General features: G+C 43.3%; 1 protein-coding gene and 1 long non-coding RNA gene across 5 annotated transcripts in view; one reads left to right on the forward strand and one right to left on the reverse strand.

The window, feature by feature from the left end:
• Positions 1 to 21359, forward strand: part of POU6F2 (POU class 6 homeobox 2) — a 427905-nt gene that overhangs the window by 355668 nt on the left and 50878 nt on the right. For all 3 annotated transcript variants that reach the window (XM_028160000.2, XM_054726468.1, XM_054726469.1), the window contains exon 6: positions 20371 to 20517. In XM_028160000.2, coding sequence (XP_028015801.2) covers positions 20371 to 20517 — 147 coding nt within the window. The remainder of the gene's footprint in view (positions 1 to 20370; positions 20518 to 21359) is intronic.
• Positions 8682 to 14081, reverse strand: LOC129151457 (uncharacterized). Of its 2 annotated transcripts, none has more exons than XR_008558139.1 (3): positions 14014 to 14081; positions 9580 to 9986; positions 8682 to 8856 (listed from the first exon to the last, which is right to left on the reverse strand). It is a non-coding gene; the product is annotated as an uncharacterized LOC129151457 (long non-coding RNA). The 2 variants fall into 2 exon arrangements; XR_008558140.1 differs by lacking the exon at positions 14014 to 14081 and adding an exon at positions 13718 to 13739.

Here is a 21359-nt window from a genome sequence, read left to right on the forward strand (position 1 = left end):
AGTTATTTAATTTTTAACATCAGGTAACTCGTTTTTTATTAAAAATCTGTTATATAATTCAAATTCTATCACTATTCCCTATGAGAAAGAACACTGTGAGAGCTCTGGTGATGTTGGAAAGGCTCATAGCCGCAGTCTCAGCACAGGATGGGCAGGGACTGTGCTGCTTGCTGCCCATTGGCTGCTGGAAACCAGCCCGGAAGTTAATGAACAGCACCGTCATTAGAAACTGGCTATAAGCTGTTACCTAAACATTAACTTCCAGCCTTACTCTCCACTTGCTAAAGCAGATTTAGAAAACATTTATAACATATTTATTTAGTAACTCTTGCAGGAATAGAACTCGAAAAATTATAGTACTGTTCCGAATGTTATTCAGTCATTTTAGCATCATGGTAGAATTTGCTGGTAGAAGAAGCCTTAGAGATCATCTAGTTCAGGGTTCTCAGGCTTTAATGTGCACCAGCATCACCGGATAAGTAGTTAAAACTCAGATTGCTGCTCCCACCCCAGAAGTTCTGAATCAGCAGGTCTGGGGTAGAGGCCAAGAAATGCATTGTTAACAGTTCCCAGGTGAGACTGAAGTTGCTAGTCCCAGGCCCCCCATGTTGAGAACCTCTGTGATAGAAGCCCTGTCTTCCGGCCTGTCTGGAGAACCTGAGCATTCCTGGAGCTGGCCTTCAACCCAAACCCCACGGAGCTGTCAGAGAAGGGAGGAAATGGTCATTTCTCCAGACCTCAGAGCAGCATCAGGGATGAGGGATTGTGGCCCTCCATGCTTATCCAAGGCATTCATTAGCAAAGACTAACTTAGTAACACAGGTCCCTAAAACCATCTGCCTTTCTCTACCCATCAGGGATCATTTTGGAGAACTCCTGATTGCGTCCAACTTTCTCATTTTATAGTAGGAAATGGAGGCTCAGGCAAGGCAAGATGGCATGCCCAGTTAGCTGCTGACTCAGAAGAGGACCCAGGTGCCCTGACTTGCAATGATTTCACATTCCCTTCTCCATCACTAGTTACCTAGATTCTGCCTCTAAATGCACAGCCAGTCCTTTCTCAATAGTTACCAGTGTTGTAACAAAATTTTTAAACAGATGTTCCTCTTTGCTGATTAGTAGATTAATTTCTTCAGTCAATGACTTTTATCTCTTCTCTCTAAATGAGGAAAATTCTGATACAGCTTTGTTTTTGCTCTTGGTGAGATTAAGCTTTATGTTTTTTTAGCCTATGTTTGGCTTTATTAATGGGAAGTTCCAAAACAATCTATACAACAACTTTTTATATTCTCTGGGCTTACAGCTCCTACAGGTAGTGGTCCTTACCATTAGCTTAATTTTTTACAACAACCTATAACCAATATATTTTGTGAACACAGAAGAACTTTATTTTTTACTGAGCATTCTGATGTTTTTTGCTTTCTCTTTCATGTATTTATCTTCCTCTTTCTACAGCCATATTTTCTCTAATAGTTTGGACCATTTGTTTTTTCTAATGGTAGAGTTCTCCTCTGGGCACCAAGGCCACAGCTAATCTGACATGGGTATGGTATCTGCCAAAAATACTTCTGTACTCTTTTTTATTATTATTATTGATTTTTTTTACAGGGAGGAAGGAGAGAGAGAGAGAGAGAGAGAGAGAGAGAGAGAGAGAGAGAGAGAAAATATCAATTGGCTGCCTCCTGCATGCCCCCTACAGGGGATTGAGCTGGAAACCTAGGTATGTGCCCTGACCAGGAATAGAACCAGCAACCTTTCAGCTCACTGGATGACACCTGACAAAGTGAGCCACACCAGCCAGGGCACCTCTGTACTCTTTACAATGAAAGAAGCATCATAGGTTTTTACCCCATGGCTGCATATGGGCACTCACTTAAAGACAACATGACCAGAAACGCCATTTTCTTCTCCTTATAGTCTAAATGGAAAATCTGATCCTTATTGTGAATTCAAGAAAGTAGATATTCAAAAGTTTAATTGCACACCAACAATAAGTGGGTTGATTTCTGCTGGTCCTTGGGAAAAAATAATGTATGACCCAAATGTAGTATTGTTCTGTGGGAAGAATAGCGTGTCTTCTGACTAGCTTTCTCCTACAACAGCTGTTCAGTGAATAAATTTTATGAGACAAGCAAGCCATTATGCATAACAATAAAATTTAATAACAGCTTGCCCATGGGTGGATAAAACCAAGATATTATGCATAACATTTGTTACAATCACATTTTAATAACCAATGTGGTTAGTGGGATGGAAGGAAAAAAGCACATATTGTTTGTTCTTTATAAGTAACCAATTGAACGGTTGAACTTATAAAAAGTTTCTTAAGTTTCAATGGTGAAACTAATATCTATAAAAAATACACATATACGGGAGTAAAATAACCCCAAAGTAAATAAGGGACTTCCATCTTGTCTGGATAGATTTTCAGAGACCTGAAATCTTATCATAAACTTACAATTAATTTATATATACATTATAATTTCTAAAAATTCACAGCTCAGTCTTCACATGCAGAGGCAGCCATGGATACAATGGTGGCCCTTCATAATACATGTCTGTAATTTTTTTGTAACAGACAAAAGATGATGACTTTGTTTTGATTACTCAAAATTCAATAGTTAACTTTTGGTCAGCAGTTTAGATTCCCTTTAATAAAATAAATAAGTATTTTAAGACCTGCTGACTAGCAATCAGTGTTGTTACCTAAGCTGCAAAGCTGTTAAGGTTATCTCCATAATCTTGCAAAAGGGTCTGAATATTTATGTGTTTTCATAGAAACAGCTTACAGGGAAATTGCCCAGGAGACAGCATATGAACACATGCTTGCCATTCATACATACACACACACATACATTCTGCTTTTTGTGCCTTCAGAACCCAGCTCTGGACATTTAGAACATACCAGACATTCAGATGTTCCCATAATTTAGAACTTGGTCTTTTTCAGCTCTGAATGCCTGCTTACTAGACCTATCATTTACTCAGGGTTGAGCTATCAATTATTTTGTGAAGCTTCCCTGATACCCCTCTTCTTCCTGCATTGAGCTAGCCAGTTCTCCAATGCTCCCACAGCTCACTGAGCCCACCCCTACCGTGGGACCCGTTGGCTCATAATTTATCTGTTACATATCTATTTCTGTACATCCTGGAAGATCTTTGGGAAAGAGACCACATCTCTGTACGTGGCATATAGTTGATTCTCAATGTTTGCTGAATCAATGAATGGTGAGCTAGACTGTGCTTCCATGTACAAAGGTAGCCCAAGCCACACCCTTATCCTAGTGAAGGGCAGCCTTCTGCCTCTGTCTTTGCTTCATGGGCCTCCAGTTCTCCTTCTCTTCCAGTCTGATCTGCCCCCACCCCAGTCCAACTCAGTCTCCAAAGTGACCATTCTAAACCAGATCTGATCATGTTCCTCTGCCTTAGAATGAAAGGCAAACCCCATGGAGTGTCGCACCCACAGCTCGCTCCTGACCTCATCGTCTGCCACTTCCCTTCTTTCACTTTCTGTTTCCCAAGATGTCCAGGTGCCAGCCTAGTGGCTCCACACCCACAAAACGCTGTCTCTCGCCTCCACATCTGTGACCACACTATTCCCAGTGGTTGGGAAGCCTTTTTCTCCCCTTCCCCTTCCCCAGCCAACTCCTAAAATTCCCTTCAGATTTGGTTCCTAAGTGGTTTGGTTGCCTGAGGCCTCATCTGGACTCCCTGCTCCACATTCTAACAGCAGGGCTTCCAGGGACAGAAATCAACAGTTGATCAATTAGACTGGAAGCTCCTCAAGGCAAGAGGCTCTTGCCTTGTCCACCACTGCTTTAGCCTGGGGGCAGGGCTATTTATCGGAAATAGCTAATGAACAGAGTTGAGGCTCCCTAGGGCAGACCATACTCTGTCTTGCATCCTTTCTTCTTTCTTCTGCCTTTGATAGCACCTGTTTTCCCTGCAGGGTCTCAAGAAGTGTTGGGAAGTAACTTAAGTAAATTGGGCATGGGCAGGAAAAGAGTGTGCTGTGTGTTCCTATAGGTCCAAACTAAAATAATACCAACTACTGTACTGTGGCAGCAATTTATTTCTTTTTTTTTTTTTTAAGTGTAACCTTTTTTTCTTTCATCACAGGAGTGCTCCCAATCACTTGTTTAAACTGGATGATAGAATAAAAAAACACAGAAATATCAACAAATTCACCTAACTAATGTGCCATGACAATAGGCAATTGGTAAGAGTAGCACTATTGTATGTAAGTAAGAAAATAGCACCAAACTCAATAAAAAGATAGATTTTCAGGTTATTAAATGGAGGACTAGACAGAAAAGGAAATGAGATGTGTAGGCTTGTGGTAACACAGTGTTTGTCTACATATAACTTAGATGAAATCTGATTTAGAGTTGGTGTGTTTCCATAATGCTGACCTCTCTACTTCAAAATCAAATGTACTGGGATAAGTTAAAAGCTACTTTTTTCCCCCTCAACTCTGGACTTGACTATTTTATCAGTAAATTTAAAACTAAAAGAGAAATGCTTCCCTTTGGAGAGCTTCCTTATAGTTTGCTACCAAATCATAGTGTGCCGACCAGACTTGTTTATTTCCTTCTCCTCTTTCAAGCGGTCCCTGTTTCCTCAGTGTTGATCTCATAGGTAATCCTGCACAATCTGACCTGCAGAATCAACCTCTTTCTTCGGTGTCCACATGTGCTCATAGATGCAATGATGTCTAAGGTTTGTTTCATCTGACTAGAGTCTTACCCTTGACCCTGTGTCCACTGGTTCTAGGAGCCACAAACCATCTAAATGCCCAAGTGGCCAGATATCCTGTGAAGTTCCACCACAGTGAGGTTGCACAAAGGGAGAGCCTGCCCCCTCATTCACTGATGTCGCCCCCATAACCTGGCCTCAAAGCAGCGTTGCTTGTGCCCAGAAGCACCTGAGTCCATCCTTCTGCTCCTGTCCATGCTGTTGTCTGCATGGGCTTTGTTCTAGTCCACAAGGCTGGGTACAAATGTAGGCTCCATAGCCCAACTCTACCTCTTCCACCACAGCCCATGGATAGATGTAAAAATCCTCATTCACTGCCACCTTATCCTTCAGCTCCCAAATAATATCAGACCTAGAGATTAAGCCCTCTTCCCACCCATGTCCCCACTCAATTCCAGCCATGCAAATTCTAGGAATGTCAGGGGACTTTTGATCCAAGATGCCCAGGGTATCTCTGGGTCTTCATTTTTAAGTGCTGTCATTATTGAGTTTTATATCCTGGAGTATTCCCAACCAGCCAGAAAGGCTGTCCAGTCCCCCTTCCATCTTCTGGGAATCTGGGCAGCTGAAGGAAAACTGTAAGGGCTGGTGCCAACTCACATGATTGACACATCAGGGGTTATTCAAGAACCTCAGAACCATGTCACCCATGTTCCAGGCTTTTACCAGTCAGTCAGCGTGGTGTGGGAGACTGTAAAGCAAGCATGTCAAACTCACAGCCCGTGGGCCACATGCAGCCCACAAGGAATATTTTTGCGGCCCAGCCAATATAACAGTATGTAAGAAACATTTTAATAAATATTTCATAACTTAATTTTTATAATATCCTGTTATATATAATTATTAATAACGAACTACAGCGTTCGCTAATGACTGATTACAATAATTGTATTGCATTCATTTCCCTTACGCACCTTACACACAGGCACACCATTTCTCTCCACTAATACTAGCAGCGAATATTTTAGCAGGCGATTGCCACATCATTAGTCTTGTACTGACTTGTTAAAGGTTAAACTTTCCTTTAACCTTTCCTGGAGTGAGCAACAGGAAATATTTCACTTTCGGATAACAAGAAAAATAGCTTTATTTGCATTATGCTTATTAATTTGTGCAGTTATTCAGTATCTGGTAAGTTAATGTCCAAGAAAAAATATTTTTTATTAAAATTTTCTATTATTTTATGTTAACGATTACTCATTTATTTCAGCCCTTTGTATTCAGCATGTCTCTATCGAAATAAACTTATGTTTCTATGAAAATTGAAGCTTTTATTTTTTTGTGGGCCACATAAACTTCTAGTAAACCTTGTTTATTTGGCCCATATTAGCCGTTGAGTTTGACATACTTGCTGTAAAGTAAGATGATGTCAGAAAAGAAGAGTTTAGACAAATTTGCCTCCAAAATTTTTACTCTTTTCTATAAATATTGAAGGGTCAAACTCCCACCAGGTTCCCAGTGAGGCCTAGAGATCTTCAACTCACTTCGCACATTTATTTAATAAACATTGGTTGAGGGCCTACTGAGTGCCTGGTACTATTGAAGGAGCTGAAGATTTAGCAGTCAGCAAACATTTAAATCCTAGAGAGAGGAATGAAAAGAGTAAACAAATGAGTAATATACTGTTAGATTCAAAATGCTGTGAAACAAGAAGATGCAATGGAGAGTGAAAAATAAATTTTTTAAAACTTTTTATTATGGAAAATTGCAAGCAAATATAAAAGTAGAAAAAATAGTACAGTTGAGTTTTGAACAGGGGGCTGGGGCATCAACTTTCCATGCAGTCAAAAAGTTCATGTGTAACTCTGACTCCTCAAAAACTTAACTGCAGTCAGCCCTTCATGTCCATGGGTTTCACATCCGTGGATTCAACCAACTACAGATCAAACATGGTATTTCTGATCCACCACTGGATAGATATTATAGATAAGGAGGGCCCACTGTACTAATAGGCTGCTATTGACCAGAAGCCTTACCAATAACATACACAGTTGATTAACACATATTTTTGGATATATGTATCATATACTGTATTCTTTACAATAAGCTAGAGGAAAGAAAAATGCTATTAAGAAAATCATAAGAGAAAATATATTTACTGTATTTATTTCAAAATCTGCATATAACTGGACACCCAGAGTTCAAAACCATGTTGTTTGAAGGTCAATATCCACCTTTATGCTTCTACAATGATCAAACCAAGACCCTCATCCCTCTCCCTACTCACTCTCCCCACCCCACCATGGATTATTTTGAAATAAACACAAACATTATATCATGTGCTCATACGTGTTTTGGCATGAATCTCTAAAAGAAAGGAAATGCCATTTAGCTAGGGTAGTCAAGAAGGTGTCTCTTAGGAGTTAGCTTGGGAAAAGAGATCTCTGAATGGGAGAGTTATAGACTTAAAAACAGCAAATGCAAACATCCTGGCAAAGTTGAGGATCCATAAAAAGGTCTGAGTCCTGCCCCCTTGCCCACTCATCTTTTTCTACTTCCCATTCCTTCCCACCAAAAGCTCTTTCCCTATTTAATTGTGCCATGAGGGGAAGGAACATGCCAATCTGTCACTCACAGTCTCCCCTCACACAGCGCCCAAAGCATAGTGGGTACTGAATACATGTTTATGGGAGTAAGCATTAATGAGTAGAAGGAAGTGACATTTGCACTGTAGCGGGCAGTGCTAATGTTCCACCCAGATCCCTTGGAATCCCTTTCTTCTGTGAGTTCCCCTCACCCCTTAGGCAGGTGTTTCAATGAGCAGCACCTGCATCCCTCCTTCCAAGGACTCCACTTTCCCCCAAGAGCAAAGAGCCAACCATGCGACATTGCCTGGGCTTTCATTCCCAGCCCTCTTCTCAACCCGGGAGCTATTTCCTGGGACTATCAGTGAAGCAGGAACACCCAGCTTCTTTGCCTTAGATAGAGCAGGACCTAACGCACACTCCGGATTCCCTGGGGGATTGGAACTCCTCCCTTCCTCATCCTTTCTGGAAAAGATAGTAGGAACCTTCTTTTAGAAAAGTTACTAAGAGTTAGAAAAGTTAGTAGTAACTTTAAAATTCCTCTGTTAACCAACATGGCTGGGTCTTAAAGCATTAATAGAAAGTTTTAATACTTAAAGTTTTACTACGAAATTAAAATTAAAATATAAATTATTCTAAAACTCTACTGAACTCAATGTGATTTTTACATTGATGAATCAAGGTATTTTAGTACATTATTCCTGACTGTTATATGAGTTTTATAACAGGTGATTGTTGTGTCAGAATGCACGGGAGAACGATCAGCCAGCACTCTGAGGGAGGCAAGTTTAACCTTTATTTCACAGATCTGCTAGTCCAGGGGAATTCCGGATCCAAAGCCTGAACTGCACTCGTGGGGAGGCTCTGGCCTATATATCTCCTCCTGTGGTGGGCCCCTGAGGGTCCCTGCAGCTCCACCCAAGTCAGTCTTGGCGGGGCCTTGGGGTCATGCTCCACAGCTCCACCCAAGTCAGCTGTTACGGGGCCCCAGGATTAGGCTCTGCAGCCACACCCAAATCAGTCATGAGACCACGGGGGAAAGCCTAGTAGGCTAAAACACACATCAAGTAGGAGGTTGAGATGAATATGACCACCCTTCCTGTATGTATCCCCGTCACAGCTGGAATTTCCTTGACCTTTGAAGAGAAGATTTGAGGGTAAGACGTGGAAGTACTGATTTGGTTAAAAGAATCCTAAGGAACTGAGACACAGTTTTCACATATACAGTGTAAGAAAGCAAGACCTAATGTAAGTGAATGAACTAAAAAAGCCACGTTTGTCTTCCTGTTTCCAGGCAGCCACTGCAAGTCACTTTGTACCTTAAATAAGGAGTAGAGTGAGATGAATTGTAACGCCCGGAACGCTGGCCGCACTCACAAAGCACCAAAAGAGGCTTCTCATGCAAAAAGCAAAGGGTTTATTGGTACAGGCATGCCCGGTCCCACAACATACTCTGAACACAGAGCAGAGGTTGTGGGCCCCGAAGCAGGGTTTGAGCACAGGTTAAATACATTTTAGGGGGCAGGGTCTTTCCATTTTACAACCCGGTAACTTTCCACAGCGGGTTTTCTGCTTCCTGGAATAGTTAAGACAATTAAGTCTGTTGACATATAAACATTTTTCTTTATCTATGCACAAGCTCTTGGTATCAGTTCCCCCCAGCTATAGATTTAGATTATAGGTTTCTATCTCAACATTCTTGGCTGATTTGTTCTAATTGTCTTCAACTGACCTTGTCTTCAACTGACCTCAGGCCCTTACTGAAATGCTGGCTTTTATGATTTTACAACTATTCATTCCCCCCTTTTTCTGTGGGCGGTCTCTAATCCTAGAGACCTTCAGATTCATGTAATGCTGAGTATTGCTGCCTGATTAAAGTGATGCTGGTGGGCGAAGGGCAAGGTTTGGGCCCACAGGTACGGGGACAGCTTCCTGTCTCAGTCTTATTGTAAACCATAATCCATAATCATAGCCCGGAGTATAGAATCTAAGACCCCATGTCTGTAGATTCTCTGATTTTTTTTCCCGTTCTCAGTGAGGGAAATGTTTAACCCGTTACATAGAATGCCTGTCCCACAAGGGGATCATATTTCACAATCAGTGCTGGCTCTTCCCGTGATATTCCTCAATACCTGTATCCAGTCCCTTGGGGAACCTCGTATTCACTAGGCTGCCCCTGTTGTTTCACACCCCCAAGCAGCACAATATAGAGATTCAGGCCCCCCCACAGGTCCTTATTTTTCCTCATTCCCTCCCTTCCTCGGGGCATACATAAAATTCAATGTTACCGAGAACACACCCCTGGCGGGAATCACTGCACCCTGAGGTATGGGCACCGCTGGGATGGTGCCCATCATCTCGTATGAGCAGGGGGAGTTTGGTGGGGTCTTCTACTGCTCCCAGATCCCAAGTGTCTAATACTGTCAGTCTTTTCTACCGTTCATTCTGGTCCCGGCTGCTGCGGCGCAGGCTTGAGATGGGAGGCATGGATCCAAGACGTGATGTCATCTACTTTTACTGCTGTCGGGGTGGTCGGCAGCACCACGTAGGGTCCTTCCCACCGGGGCTCTAGGCTGTGGGTCTGGTGTCTTCTTACGAGCACCGAGTCTTGGAATGAGTGGGGCACCTTAAGGTCTCCTGGTTGATAAGCGGAGGCCAACGGCTTCCATTCAGACAAATTACTGGATCCCTTCCAGAGCCTTTAACCTGGCAAGCAGAGGGGTATAGGGTAATGAGCCTTTACCTAGAATGGGTGATATTCTTGAGACCGGAGGTGGGGTTCCATACAGAATTTCAAAAGGGGTGAGATTGTACATAGGGGACGAGGGCGTGTTTCGAGCCCAAAACAGAGCATAAGGCAGGAGCAAGGTCCAATCCTGAACGCCAGTCTCTAAGGTCAATTTAGTTAAGGTCTCCTTAATGGTTCTATTCATTCTCTCTACCTGCCCTGAACTTTGGGGAAGATAGGCACAATGTAATTTCCAATTAATCCCCAACACCCTGGCCACTCCCTGACTTACCTGGGCCACGAAAGCAGGTCCATTGTCTGACCCAATTACCTGGGGAAGTCCAAACCGAGGAAAAAGTTCTTCCATAATCTTCTTTCCTACCACTTGGGCTGTTTCCCTCCAGGTGGGGGTAGGCCTCTACCCATCCTGAGAAAGTATCTACAAAAACTAAGAGAAATCTTAACCCATACTTGGCTGGCCTGATTTCAGTAAAGTCCACTTCCCAGAATTGGCCAGGCCCATTCCCCCTTAGTCTCTTTCCCTCTGAGGTTTGGGATGGATGTGCATTCACAACCTGGCAGGCTTGACAATTCTTAGCCACTTGTTCCGTCAGCCTCTTGTTTTCTGTAGCAGTTAAGGAAAAGGGTTGCTCCCTCAGCAGTTCCTGCATTTCTCTGGCACCTAGATGAGTGAGCTGATGAACATGCTGTAACAGTTGTGGGTGTCAGATTCTCCTCTTGGGTCTCAGTTACTAGTGCTAGAACTTCTGCCCCTCGAAGGGCTGCTGCCTTTGCTTCCTCATGTGCCCGCCGGTTCCCTGCGGCTATGGGGTCTGATCCTTTCTGATGACCGGGGCAATGGACTATAGCCAATTCGGTGGGCAGCAGAACTGCCGCCAGTAGCCTAAGGATTTCAGCCTTATGCTTAATGTCCTTTCCGGCTGAGGTTAGTAGTCCTCTTTGCTGGTATATGGCCCCATGTACATGAGCAGTAGCAAACGCATAGCGGCTGTCAGTGTAGATGGTGGCCTTTTTCCTTTAGCCAATTCTAAGGCTCTTGTGAGAGCAATTAGCTCCGCTTTCTGGGCTGAGGCCCCTTCTGGCAGCCCTGCTGACCATATGGTCTTAGTTCTGCTGACTACCGCCGCCCCCGCATGTCTCTTACCATCTCGCAGGAAGCTGCTACCGTCCGTGAACCAGGTTACTTCTGAGTTGGGTAATGGAAGGTCCTTCAGGTCGCGGCGAATTCCTGCTTCCTCTGCCAAGATGTCCTGGCAGGAGTGCAAGACCGGATCCGCAGCTTCGTCCGGAGCAGGGTGGCAGGGTTTAAGGTAGACGGGGGCCCAAAGGTTACTCGATCCTTATCCAACAAAATGCTCTGATAATGGGTGATGCGTGCATTTGAGAGCCATCGGTCTGGGGGCTGCCTGATGACGCTTTCCAGAGTATGCGGGGCTATGATGGTCAATTTTTGTCCCAAAGTCAATTTGTTAGCGTCTTTGGCCAACAGAGCGGCGGCAGCTATAGCTTTCAAACAGCGGGGCCATCCTCCTGCTACTGAGTCCAGACATTTGGACAGATAGGCCACTGGCCTCCTCCAGGGTCCCAAGGTCTGAGTTAGGACTTCTCGGCTCAACATCGGGGAGTGCCAGTGCTGGGGCTGACAATAGGGCCCTCTTGATGTCATCAAAGGCCTGCTGCTGTTCTGGCCCCCAGGAAAATTCCGCATCCCCTTTTAGAAGTGGATAAAGTGGGGCGGCTAATGACGCAAACCCCGGGATCCATAGTCTACAGAACCCGGCCGTCCCCAGGAACTCTCGGAGTTGCTTCCTGGAGGCAGGTACGGGAATCTGCACAACAGTCTCTTTCCAGGCCTCCGTCAACCACCGCTTTCCTTCCCGGAGAGTATATCCTAGGAAAGTTACTTCCCGCCTACATATCTGGGCCTTCTTAGCTGACGCCCGGTACCCCAGCTGAGCAAGCTCTTGCAATAGGGAACGGGTCCCATACTCACATTCCTCCTGAGACGGCGCAGCCAACAGTAGGTCGTCTACATACTGGAGCAGAGTCACCTCCGGGTGTCGGGTTCTGAAGGGACCCAGGTCCTGGTGGAGGGCCTCATCGAAAATGGTGGGTGAATTCTTAAAGCCCTGGGGTAGCCTTGTCCAGGTCAGTTGCCCCGCTATCCCAGCCTCCGGATCAGTCCACTCAAAGGCAAACAATGGTTGGCTGCTTTCACAAAGCCGTAGACAGAAGAAAGCATCCTTCAAATCTAATACAGTATACCAGGTTCTGTCAGGTTGGAGGGTGCTTAGAAGGTTGTAGGGGTTAGGTACAGTGGGATGTATGTCCTGTGCCCTACTGTTAATTTCCCTTAGGTCTTGTACTGGTCGGTAGTCCCCTGTTCCTGGCTTTTTGACAGGGAGAAGCGGCGTATTCCAAGCCGACTGGCAGGGCCTCAAAACCCCCTCCTGGATTAGCTTCTGAATATGTGGTCTGATTCCTTCTCGAGCCTCCCTGCTCATGGGGTACTGCCTGACTCGAATTGGGACTGCAGAGGTCTTCAAGGTAACCACCACTGGGGGTTGATTTTCTGCCAGCCCTAGCCCGGCTTTCTCGGCCCAAGCATCTGGGTATTCCTCAAGCCATGCCGTCATGTCCTGGACCTTTTGGGACAGTCTCTTTTCCAATGGCCCTTCTCCTTGCAATATGCGCACTGGTCCGAGTCCAAATTTGACCGCCATCGTGGACCCAGGTCCCCTCCCTTTCTACTTCCTTTCTCTTGTGTTACTAACTACTGTGGCCAGGATTTTAGTCAATGCCTTGTCTCTCCTCTGTCTCCCTTTTGTGAAAAATCTTGTCTGCCTCCTTAACTAGGTCTCTGAGAGTCAAATCCTGGAGCCCATCAAGGCACCGTAGTTTACGCCTTATATCCGCAGCTGATTGGCCAATAAAGGCCACGGCCACCGAGGCCTTCTGTTCCTCTGATTGCGGATCAAAAGGGCGTAAACCTCCGATAGGCCTCCATTAACCTCTCTAAAAAGACTGTGGGCGATTCGGGGGGCCCCTGAACGATTTCCCTTACCTTGGCCAAATTGGTGGGCCGCCTGGAGGCTGCCCGGAGACCTGCCACAAGAGCCTGGCGGTAGGAGGACAGATGCTCCCTACCTTCCGGGGTATTAGGGTCCCAGTCTGGGCGGCGCAGGGGGAAGATGTCGTCAATGCGGTCTTGCAATTGCGTTGGTCGTCCGTCCCGCCCGGGAACATTTTTCCGCGCATCTAGGAGCCTAGTTTCTCTCCTCAGTGGTGAAGAGGGTTCCCAGGAGTTGCTGACAGCCATCCCAAATGGGTTGACGGGAGAACATTAAGGGCTCCACGAGACCTGTTAACCTAGGATAGGGCGGAGGAGAGTCTAAAAGGATCAGATCAGGTTGTGCCGAGAAGACAGGAGGGGCCGAGGGCGGCGGGGAAGGGGTAGCTGGTTTCACAGGCAACATCACGGTCTGCGACATCGTCGGCAGGGTCCTGGGAGAGAACTGAGGAGCCAGAAAGGCTTTCTGACCAATGATCCAAGGTCAGGGACAGAGGAGTGGAGGTGGACTGACCCATGACAAGAACCATACAAATGACAGTAAACATTGAACAGAAGACAAGGACAAACACAACACGCTCAGACAAAAATCCAAAAGGTCTCACAGCACCAATTGACCTGGCTGGCAACAGAATTTCAGAGTATTCTAACAGATGGGAGGATTCCAGGTGCCCCTGGGCCTCCCCAGATGGGAGGATTCCAGGCGTCCCTGGGCCTCCCCAGATTCCACCAGGGCGTCCCCCGGGGATGTGGCTTGCGACCCGAGGACACGTCTGTCGTCGCAGTCGGGGGAGACTTACGCCCCGCCACAACAGCCACCAGACCAAACAGATTTGCCAGCCTTAACCCTCAAACTAAACAGCAAACAGAAGACAAGGACAAGCGATCGCTATCCGAGAGGCGCCATTACTTACCCCAAGAAGCGTCTGTTGGAGCCTGAAGGCGGCTGCAGCAATCTCGGTGGAACCTCCAAATGTAACGCCCGGAACGCTGGCCGCACTCACAAAGCACCAAAAGAGGCTTCTCATGCAAAAAGCAAAGGGTTTATTGGTACAGGCATGCCCGGTCCCACAACATACTCTGAACACAGAGCAGAGGTTGTGGGCCCCGAAGCAGGGTTTGAGCACAGGTTAAATACATTTTAGGGGGCAGGGTCTTTCCATTTTACAACCAGGTAACTTTCCACAGCGGGTTTTCTGCTTCCTGGAATAGTTAAGACAATTAAGTCTGTTGACATATAAACATTTTTCTTTATCTATGCACAAGCTCTTGGTATCAGTTCCCCCCAGCTATAGATTTAGATTATAGGTTTCTATCTCAACATTCTTGGCTGATTTGTTCTAATTGTCTTCAACTGACCTTGTCTTCAACTGACCTCAGGCCCTTACTGAAATGCTGGCTTTTATGATTTTACAACTATTCAGAATGCATTTATGAACATCTTCATTTAAAAACAAATTGCACCACATTTTCAGGATTCTAAATTGAAAAGTTAGTAGCAAAGAGAGCTGCTCCAAAATCCATACTCCATAAAATCCACATAGCTCATGAAGAGAATGATAAAACTATAGATCATGGGTCCATTATGCTCCGAAGGAAGGTTTTGAGCCTCTGCATTCATAAGGCCCTCTTGGAATAAAGGCATAAACATGGGAATATAATACCATAGCTATACTGCCTCATCCTGCTGCCATATTTTTGTAAATAACATTTCTAATAGTAGAATAACATCATCAGCAAAATCTCATGAAAAGTATTGCTATTACTAATGTTCAGATTCCAAAAAAAGCTGAATTCTTTACCAAGCGGTAGAATGTGCATATTTCTGAGAAAGAGAAGATGGGGCAAGACTTGGATCAAGATACCCCCTCCATCATGTATGGTGACACTTATTTGATGTCATACATATATGACATCATTTAAGAGTGTGCCTTCAAGAGACTTTTTCAAAGTTTTTCTTCTCACTACCATTTACCTTTTGTGTCCACAGATAACAAGGATGTGCACAAAAGTGCTATAGATTTATACCCAATGACCAATGTTGATATGTTGATGTAGAAGTTGCAAATTTTACAAAAAAATTTAAATAAATCTTCTTCCTGCATGGCTCCACTATCAAATCAGCAAGTGTGTGATAGATTTATTCACAATATTTTGAGAAAAGACAGGAATTAAACTCCAAAATGGGTGTCCTTGTAGAAATCTAACAAATGTAAACTAAGTGTGTGGATAATGTACTAGAAAGGAGGTTTCCCTTGCTGGTCTGTCACACTGACCCTGGCCTCAAAATTAAAACACCATTTTCTCTATAAAGTTCTCTATAAATAATCAAACATGAGAAGCCCAAGACAAGCAGGACAAATCATGTTTTAAATACTTCTTTATGATGTCCTCCAGTCTGAAATATTTTTATATGTTTTATTGATTTTGAGAGAGAGGGGAAGGGAGAGGGATAGAGAGATAGAAACATTGATGAGAAAGGAACATCATCAATCGGCTGCCTCCTGCACGCCCCCTACTGGGGATTGAGCCCGCAATCTGGGCATGTGCCCTGACCAGATATGAACCAGCGACCTCTTGGTTCCTGGATCAACACTCAACCTCTGAGCCACACTGGCTGGGTCAGTCTGAAATATTTTTAACCAACTTATTTGTCTTTTTAATCATGAAACTCACCTCATCTAATAATTGTGTTAGTTAGCTAATATTTTCTTTTAAACTACCCTCTTAAAAATAAGTACAGTACTCTACCCAGTTTGGCTCAGTGGATTGAGCGTCAGCCTGCGGACCTAAGGGTCCCAAGTTCGATTCCAGTCAAGGGCATATTCCCAGGTTGGGGGCTCAATCCTCGGTGGGGGACATGCAGGAGGCAGCTGGTCAATGATTCTCTCTCATTGAAGTTTCTGTCTTTCCCTCTCCTTCTCCCTTCCTCTCTAAAATCAATAAAAAGATATTTTTTTAAAAAATAAGTACAGCAAAATTAGAGAATACAGTTAAAATATAAAAATAGAGAATATACCTGGTTTTACAATATTTCAAAAGTGGAAAGGTATTTGTTGAGTTGAGTTCTAATTCTGATAAACTGATTAGTTCAATATTCTTAAGCATAATATGAACTGTGAGAATAATAACGAACATTTATTAAGAACGTGATATGTGCCAAGTATTGTTCTCAAACTTTTGCTTGTGTAATCTCACTTAATTCTCATCATAACTCTGTGAGCGTGTACCTGAAATAACTGCTATTTTTTCATTTTGTATTGTTTTATTCACTTATATCATAAACATTTTCCATTTTTCTACATAGTAAAATGGATACTCTTTTTATACCCATTTTACCCATGAGAAAAGGAGGCATGGTTTACTAAAAGTCACAGCCCAGGCAGTCTGGTTTCAGAGCAGATGCCTCCAACTACATGAATGGAAGACAGGGCTCTGTGAGGTTCTTTACTTGAACAAAACTATTTTTAAAAATTATTCTGTTATTTTCTTCTCTAAAAGTTTGGGAGATGGTACCTTAAGAAATTAGTGTTTCTCTTAGTAGGTTTTTAGACTATCTGAGGATCCCAGAATTATAGCTTGATGTATTCACAGACCAGAATCCATTTGGATGGAACATGAGAACTCTGGCACTCTGCACATCCTTGCTTTGAGATCTTCCACGTTTATAAAGAGCATGCACCAGAATTCAGCATGTCTTTCAAGTTGGTCTGTTGAAAACACAAGTATGTAATGCAGTCAGACTTTATTTGGGCCATCCTTGGCTGGTCAGGCACACTGGCAATGAAAGATCTGAAGGCATAAACTTGGCAGCAACTTCAAAATATCCAGTCGATCCCAGAACGTTAGCATGCTCATTATGTGCACTTATTGTGCCTGGGCGCCCTGCTGTCCAAATCTACCCTGAGTCTCCAATCAAGAGGAAGCATTGATAGGAACACTGCTAATATGACATGACTGGGGACAATACAGAGTGACATGACCCGAGGTGATGAAGAGAACACTTGTGAGTACATTCCCTCCCCCTCCTTGCCACATGTCTTATGCATATAACATCCTGCCTTGGCAGTTGCAGGCAGGAAAGCCAAAAGATATAAAGTTGTATCCATCAACAGCCCCATGGTCCACCTGAAATGCTGTCAGCTTACAGATTGACTTGTAGCCACTGTCTGCATGCACCACACTCCCTCGCCTCTAGTTCTAGCTCTAGTTCTAGGGGCCAGCAAGGCATCTCCCGAGAGCCAACTCACTTTTCACAAAGTCCTAGGGATGCCAGACAGGAGATAAGAGTCATCCATTGGCATTTGCACCATTAAGAAAGAAAGGAACCAAAAAAGAACAAACTGGGTTTCGATCTAGGCCCACATATAGAGAAAATAAACATTAAAAATGAACAAAATCTGTACATTTGTGGTTGCTGAAGCAATCTTCCAAAGCAGCAGAAAGGTACCCATTCCTGGCCCCATAACACAAAGGCTCAGAGCCCACCGTTAATTATCTACTTGGTTTTATGTAGTGAACCCCTTTCATGTCCTGCGTGGTTCAGGGTTCGGGCTCTGGAGGAGGCAGTACACAAATGAAAGAGACTAGAAAATATTAATTTGGAAATATTGGGGGCCAGGCGGGAGCCCAACTCAAGGGGAAGGACTCCACCCCGCTCTGGCCTTGCTATCCCTTTTATTAAGACTATGGGATACACCCATAGCCTTTAGACAGGCAATTCCAATAATAGCCAATCAGCAAGGATTTACAGAAAACTAAAAGGTGGAAGTTGCTTCAGCTACCATTGTCTCAATGGGTGGTTGGCTCTGACCTTTCAGAGCTTCAAGGTTGACCAGCCTTCTGGGTTCCTTGTCCACACCTCTCTGCTAGTGAAGACAATGGGCAGCTTCCAACAGTTTTACATTTAGAATAATAATTTAACCTTTATGTGATGCCTGTATTTACAGCAAATACATAGGACTATAGCTGAACAACATACAAGTGTCCTAAATGGAGGAAATTCTCACTCTGCACTGTTGTATTGTATCCAGAGAGCAATTCCATAATTTCCTACATAAATTTTTGATTGACCTAAATGTTAAGAAATGTCTTACAATTTCTAAAAATATTTTCCCTTCATTCAATAGGAATCAGTGTCTATTTTCTTCAGAGAGAATTCCACATATGCTGATTTAAATTTTTCACCCAAAATTGTATATTCAACTCTAAAACCAAACTCCACGTAATTTAATCTTTCTTTGAGGATTAAGAAGATTATTTTGAGATCTCCCTGAAACTCGGGAATTTCATTATGATTTCAACTTGTATTGCATAAAAGAAATGTAAACATAGCAGCTGGCAGACAATCTGAGACTAGTATACCAATGGGCAGTCCCTGTCTGGCAGTTTGGGGATGAGATTCCTTAAGGGATCTTTGCTTTACGAGTGAAAAATGAACACACTATGAACTTTATCACTTTAGGTAGTCAAGCCAAAAACAAGAAGAGTTTTCTCTTAATATTGCCTCATAGACACTGTAAAAATATACTCAGAAAACCAAGATCAAGGCAACCTGAATTTTAAATCTCATGGTGGTAATCTGGCATAAGACAGGGTTTCTCTTTAGGCTAATGAATGAGAAATTTTTTTCTCCTTAAAAAGAAAATCATTATTGTCTTTTAGGAGAGAGATAAAGGCAAAAGACATAAAGGAATGAGCTTAAAATGGATTTTCATTTTTTAAAAAATGTGCTAGGTCAATGGAATTACTGTAGAACTAGTTATGTGAAAATTGATTATAAATGAATAAAGAAACAAATAAGATAAGGATATCACATTTATGAAAAACAGAATTATTAATTCCTATTCTTTTTTATGTTCCTTTGACAACTAGCATTTCCTTCATTGTGAAATAGTATAAATTCTAGGCAAATTTTCAAAGTTATTAAACAATGAAATATTTTTTGAGGGAAAGAAAGGGGGAAGAAAGAGAGAAAGAAAAGAGACTGAGCCAAAGAATGGAGAAAGAAAGAAAGAAAGAAAGAAAGAAAGAAAGAAAGAAAGAAAGAAAGAAAGGAAAAAGGCATCTTTCAAAGAGCTTCTAGGAGTTGAATTAAGTATGGCATTAATTCTTTTTCTCCCAAGTCTTAGTCTTGGCAGGTTCCTGCTAAAATGCAGGAATTTCATGGATGTGGGAACTGGTGATGGAAAATGCATTGCTACACACAACAATCGTTGTACTTGAGAGGAACTATATGGGGAAAAATAACACCCTAGAATAAATACAAATGAAATTCATGTATCAAAACCAATACTGTGAAAATAGTTTTAATATTTCTTGAATTTATATCTAGTCATTAACCTAAATGCAGATTTTAGTTCAAGCTACACTTCTGCCTCATGGTCAGAAGGCCTGAAAACCTGTGGTGTGGAAAATTGGCAGGATAAAGAATATTGAATTGGTCTCCATGAAAAACTGATTTTGGCAGCCATAACCTCCCCGTTGAGTGCCCCCCCTCCCCAATCAAATTCTTCTTTCTATTTCACTCTTGTCCCAGGAAAGAGGCCAACGGAACAGTATGTATTAGCTAAAATAGTAAGCAGATGTCAACCTGACCATTCACCATAGGACCTTTCTCATTGGCCTTGAATCTCATGGTCAGGGTGAGTCCCTCCAAAAGGGACTCTAGTCTCACCCTCTGAAGGCACAGAAGTTGGAGGCTTCCATTTCTGCTGACTTTGGTTTCCTTCTTCTTTAGAGAAGGAAGTGGAGTGAGCCATCTGCCTTACCCAATAACTCTAAAAGAAACTGCAATTCCCAAATGAAAAAGATCAATGTATTTGAAAAAATCCAAAAAACATATATTCCTCTCTTTCACTCCTACTCCTGTTTTAATCCCACATTCTGTTTGGTTCCCTCAAGGAAAGTGGACATTTCCTCAGAGTTTGATTTAGTCTAGAGGACAAAATGCAGGGACTTCTCCCAAATCATTTATCCACCTCGGAAGACCCTAATGGCCCACCTCACTCTCTCCTGGCCTAGTCCTCACCCAGGCTCCCTTAAGCACCCTAGTCTTGGTGGAGAATATTTTTCTCCCAGCCTCCTTTCCAGCCACTCCCTAACCCCCACAGCTTCCGAGGGAATGTGCACCAGGCCCCCTCCGGTGGGTTCCGGGCCCTTTGCATGAGCTAGTTGGGGCGAGAACTTTCTCCCTCCAGTGAATGTTGTATTCGTGTGCTGTACCTGTGCGTCTCTCGGTGGTTTCACCCTGATCTTTTCTCTCTTTGCAGCTGGTTAATAATCCACTAGCAAGTCAGGCTGCAGCGGCTGCAGCAGCAGCAGCCATGGGCTCCATAGCCAGCTCACAGGCCTTTGGCAATGCCCTCTCCAGTCTTCAGGGGGTCACAGGTCAACTAGTTACTAATGCACAAGGACAGGTGAGTGGGAGATGGGAACAAGAGTGAATATTTATGGCAGATTGAACTTGGAAAGGAAATGAATTTCTTTTGCATGACAGTGATATGTAACCACATCTATGTGAGGCAAATAAATAATGTTTACTAGCAATGTCAAGAATAGGAGAAGGGTTGGGAGGTTTTTCTATATTTTAGAAGGAAGATTTTTTTTTTTTCCTTCTCCCCAGAATGTCTGTCACATTTTGTTTTTATTTCTATATGGTGACTTGTTTTCAGACCTTAATTGAAGAAATTAACTTTTCATAATAGGGTATTCTTTAAAAAAAAAAAAAAGATAAATTTTAAAAATAAAATTTTGGTTTTGCTTTTTTATTTTTTCATTCTTTTACAACTTGGGTAATTTTGGAAATTGGTAAGTTTCCTTCTCTAATTGCTCTAAAATTTCTAAACTTAATCAATTGACATTATAAGCCAGTTTCTGAATGTATGGGGAGGTGATCGGAAAGGACTGACAAACTTGTGTAAAAACTCAAAGAAAGAGGGTGAGTTAGAGTGAAGCCCACTGCAAGCTGGCTGCACATGCCTAGCTTCCTGCTGATTCTCACGGAAGCTCGGTGGCCTCTTGTAGGCTTGTAGGTTTCCTTCAGTCTGCCAGGCCGGCGGCCCTTCCTCATGTCCTGAGCGGTACGCAAGCTCCCGTACACCACCTACGTGCCAGCGTTGTGGTCACCAAAATACTGATGGAGCTCAAGATGAGGGTGGCTCCATCTTCAAAACCCCAATTAATATAAAAGCTGCTTGAAAAACAAACCAGAGTTGAAGTTGATGGTGTCAAGGCGCCCTCCATCCAGAGGCCTGACACT

This window comes from Eptesicus fuscus, chromosome 14, assembly GCF_027574615.1.
Source record: "Eptesicus fuscus isolate TK198812 chromosome 14, DD_ASM_mEF_20220401, whole genome shotgun sequence".
Lineage (NCBI taxonomy): Eukaryota > Metazoa > Chordata > Mammalia > Chiroptera > Vespertilionidae > Eptesicus > Eptesicus fuscus.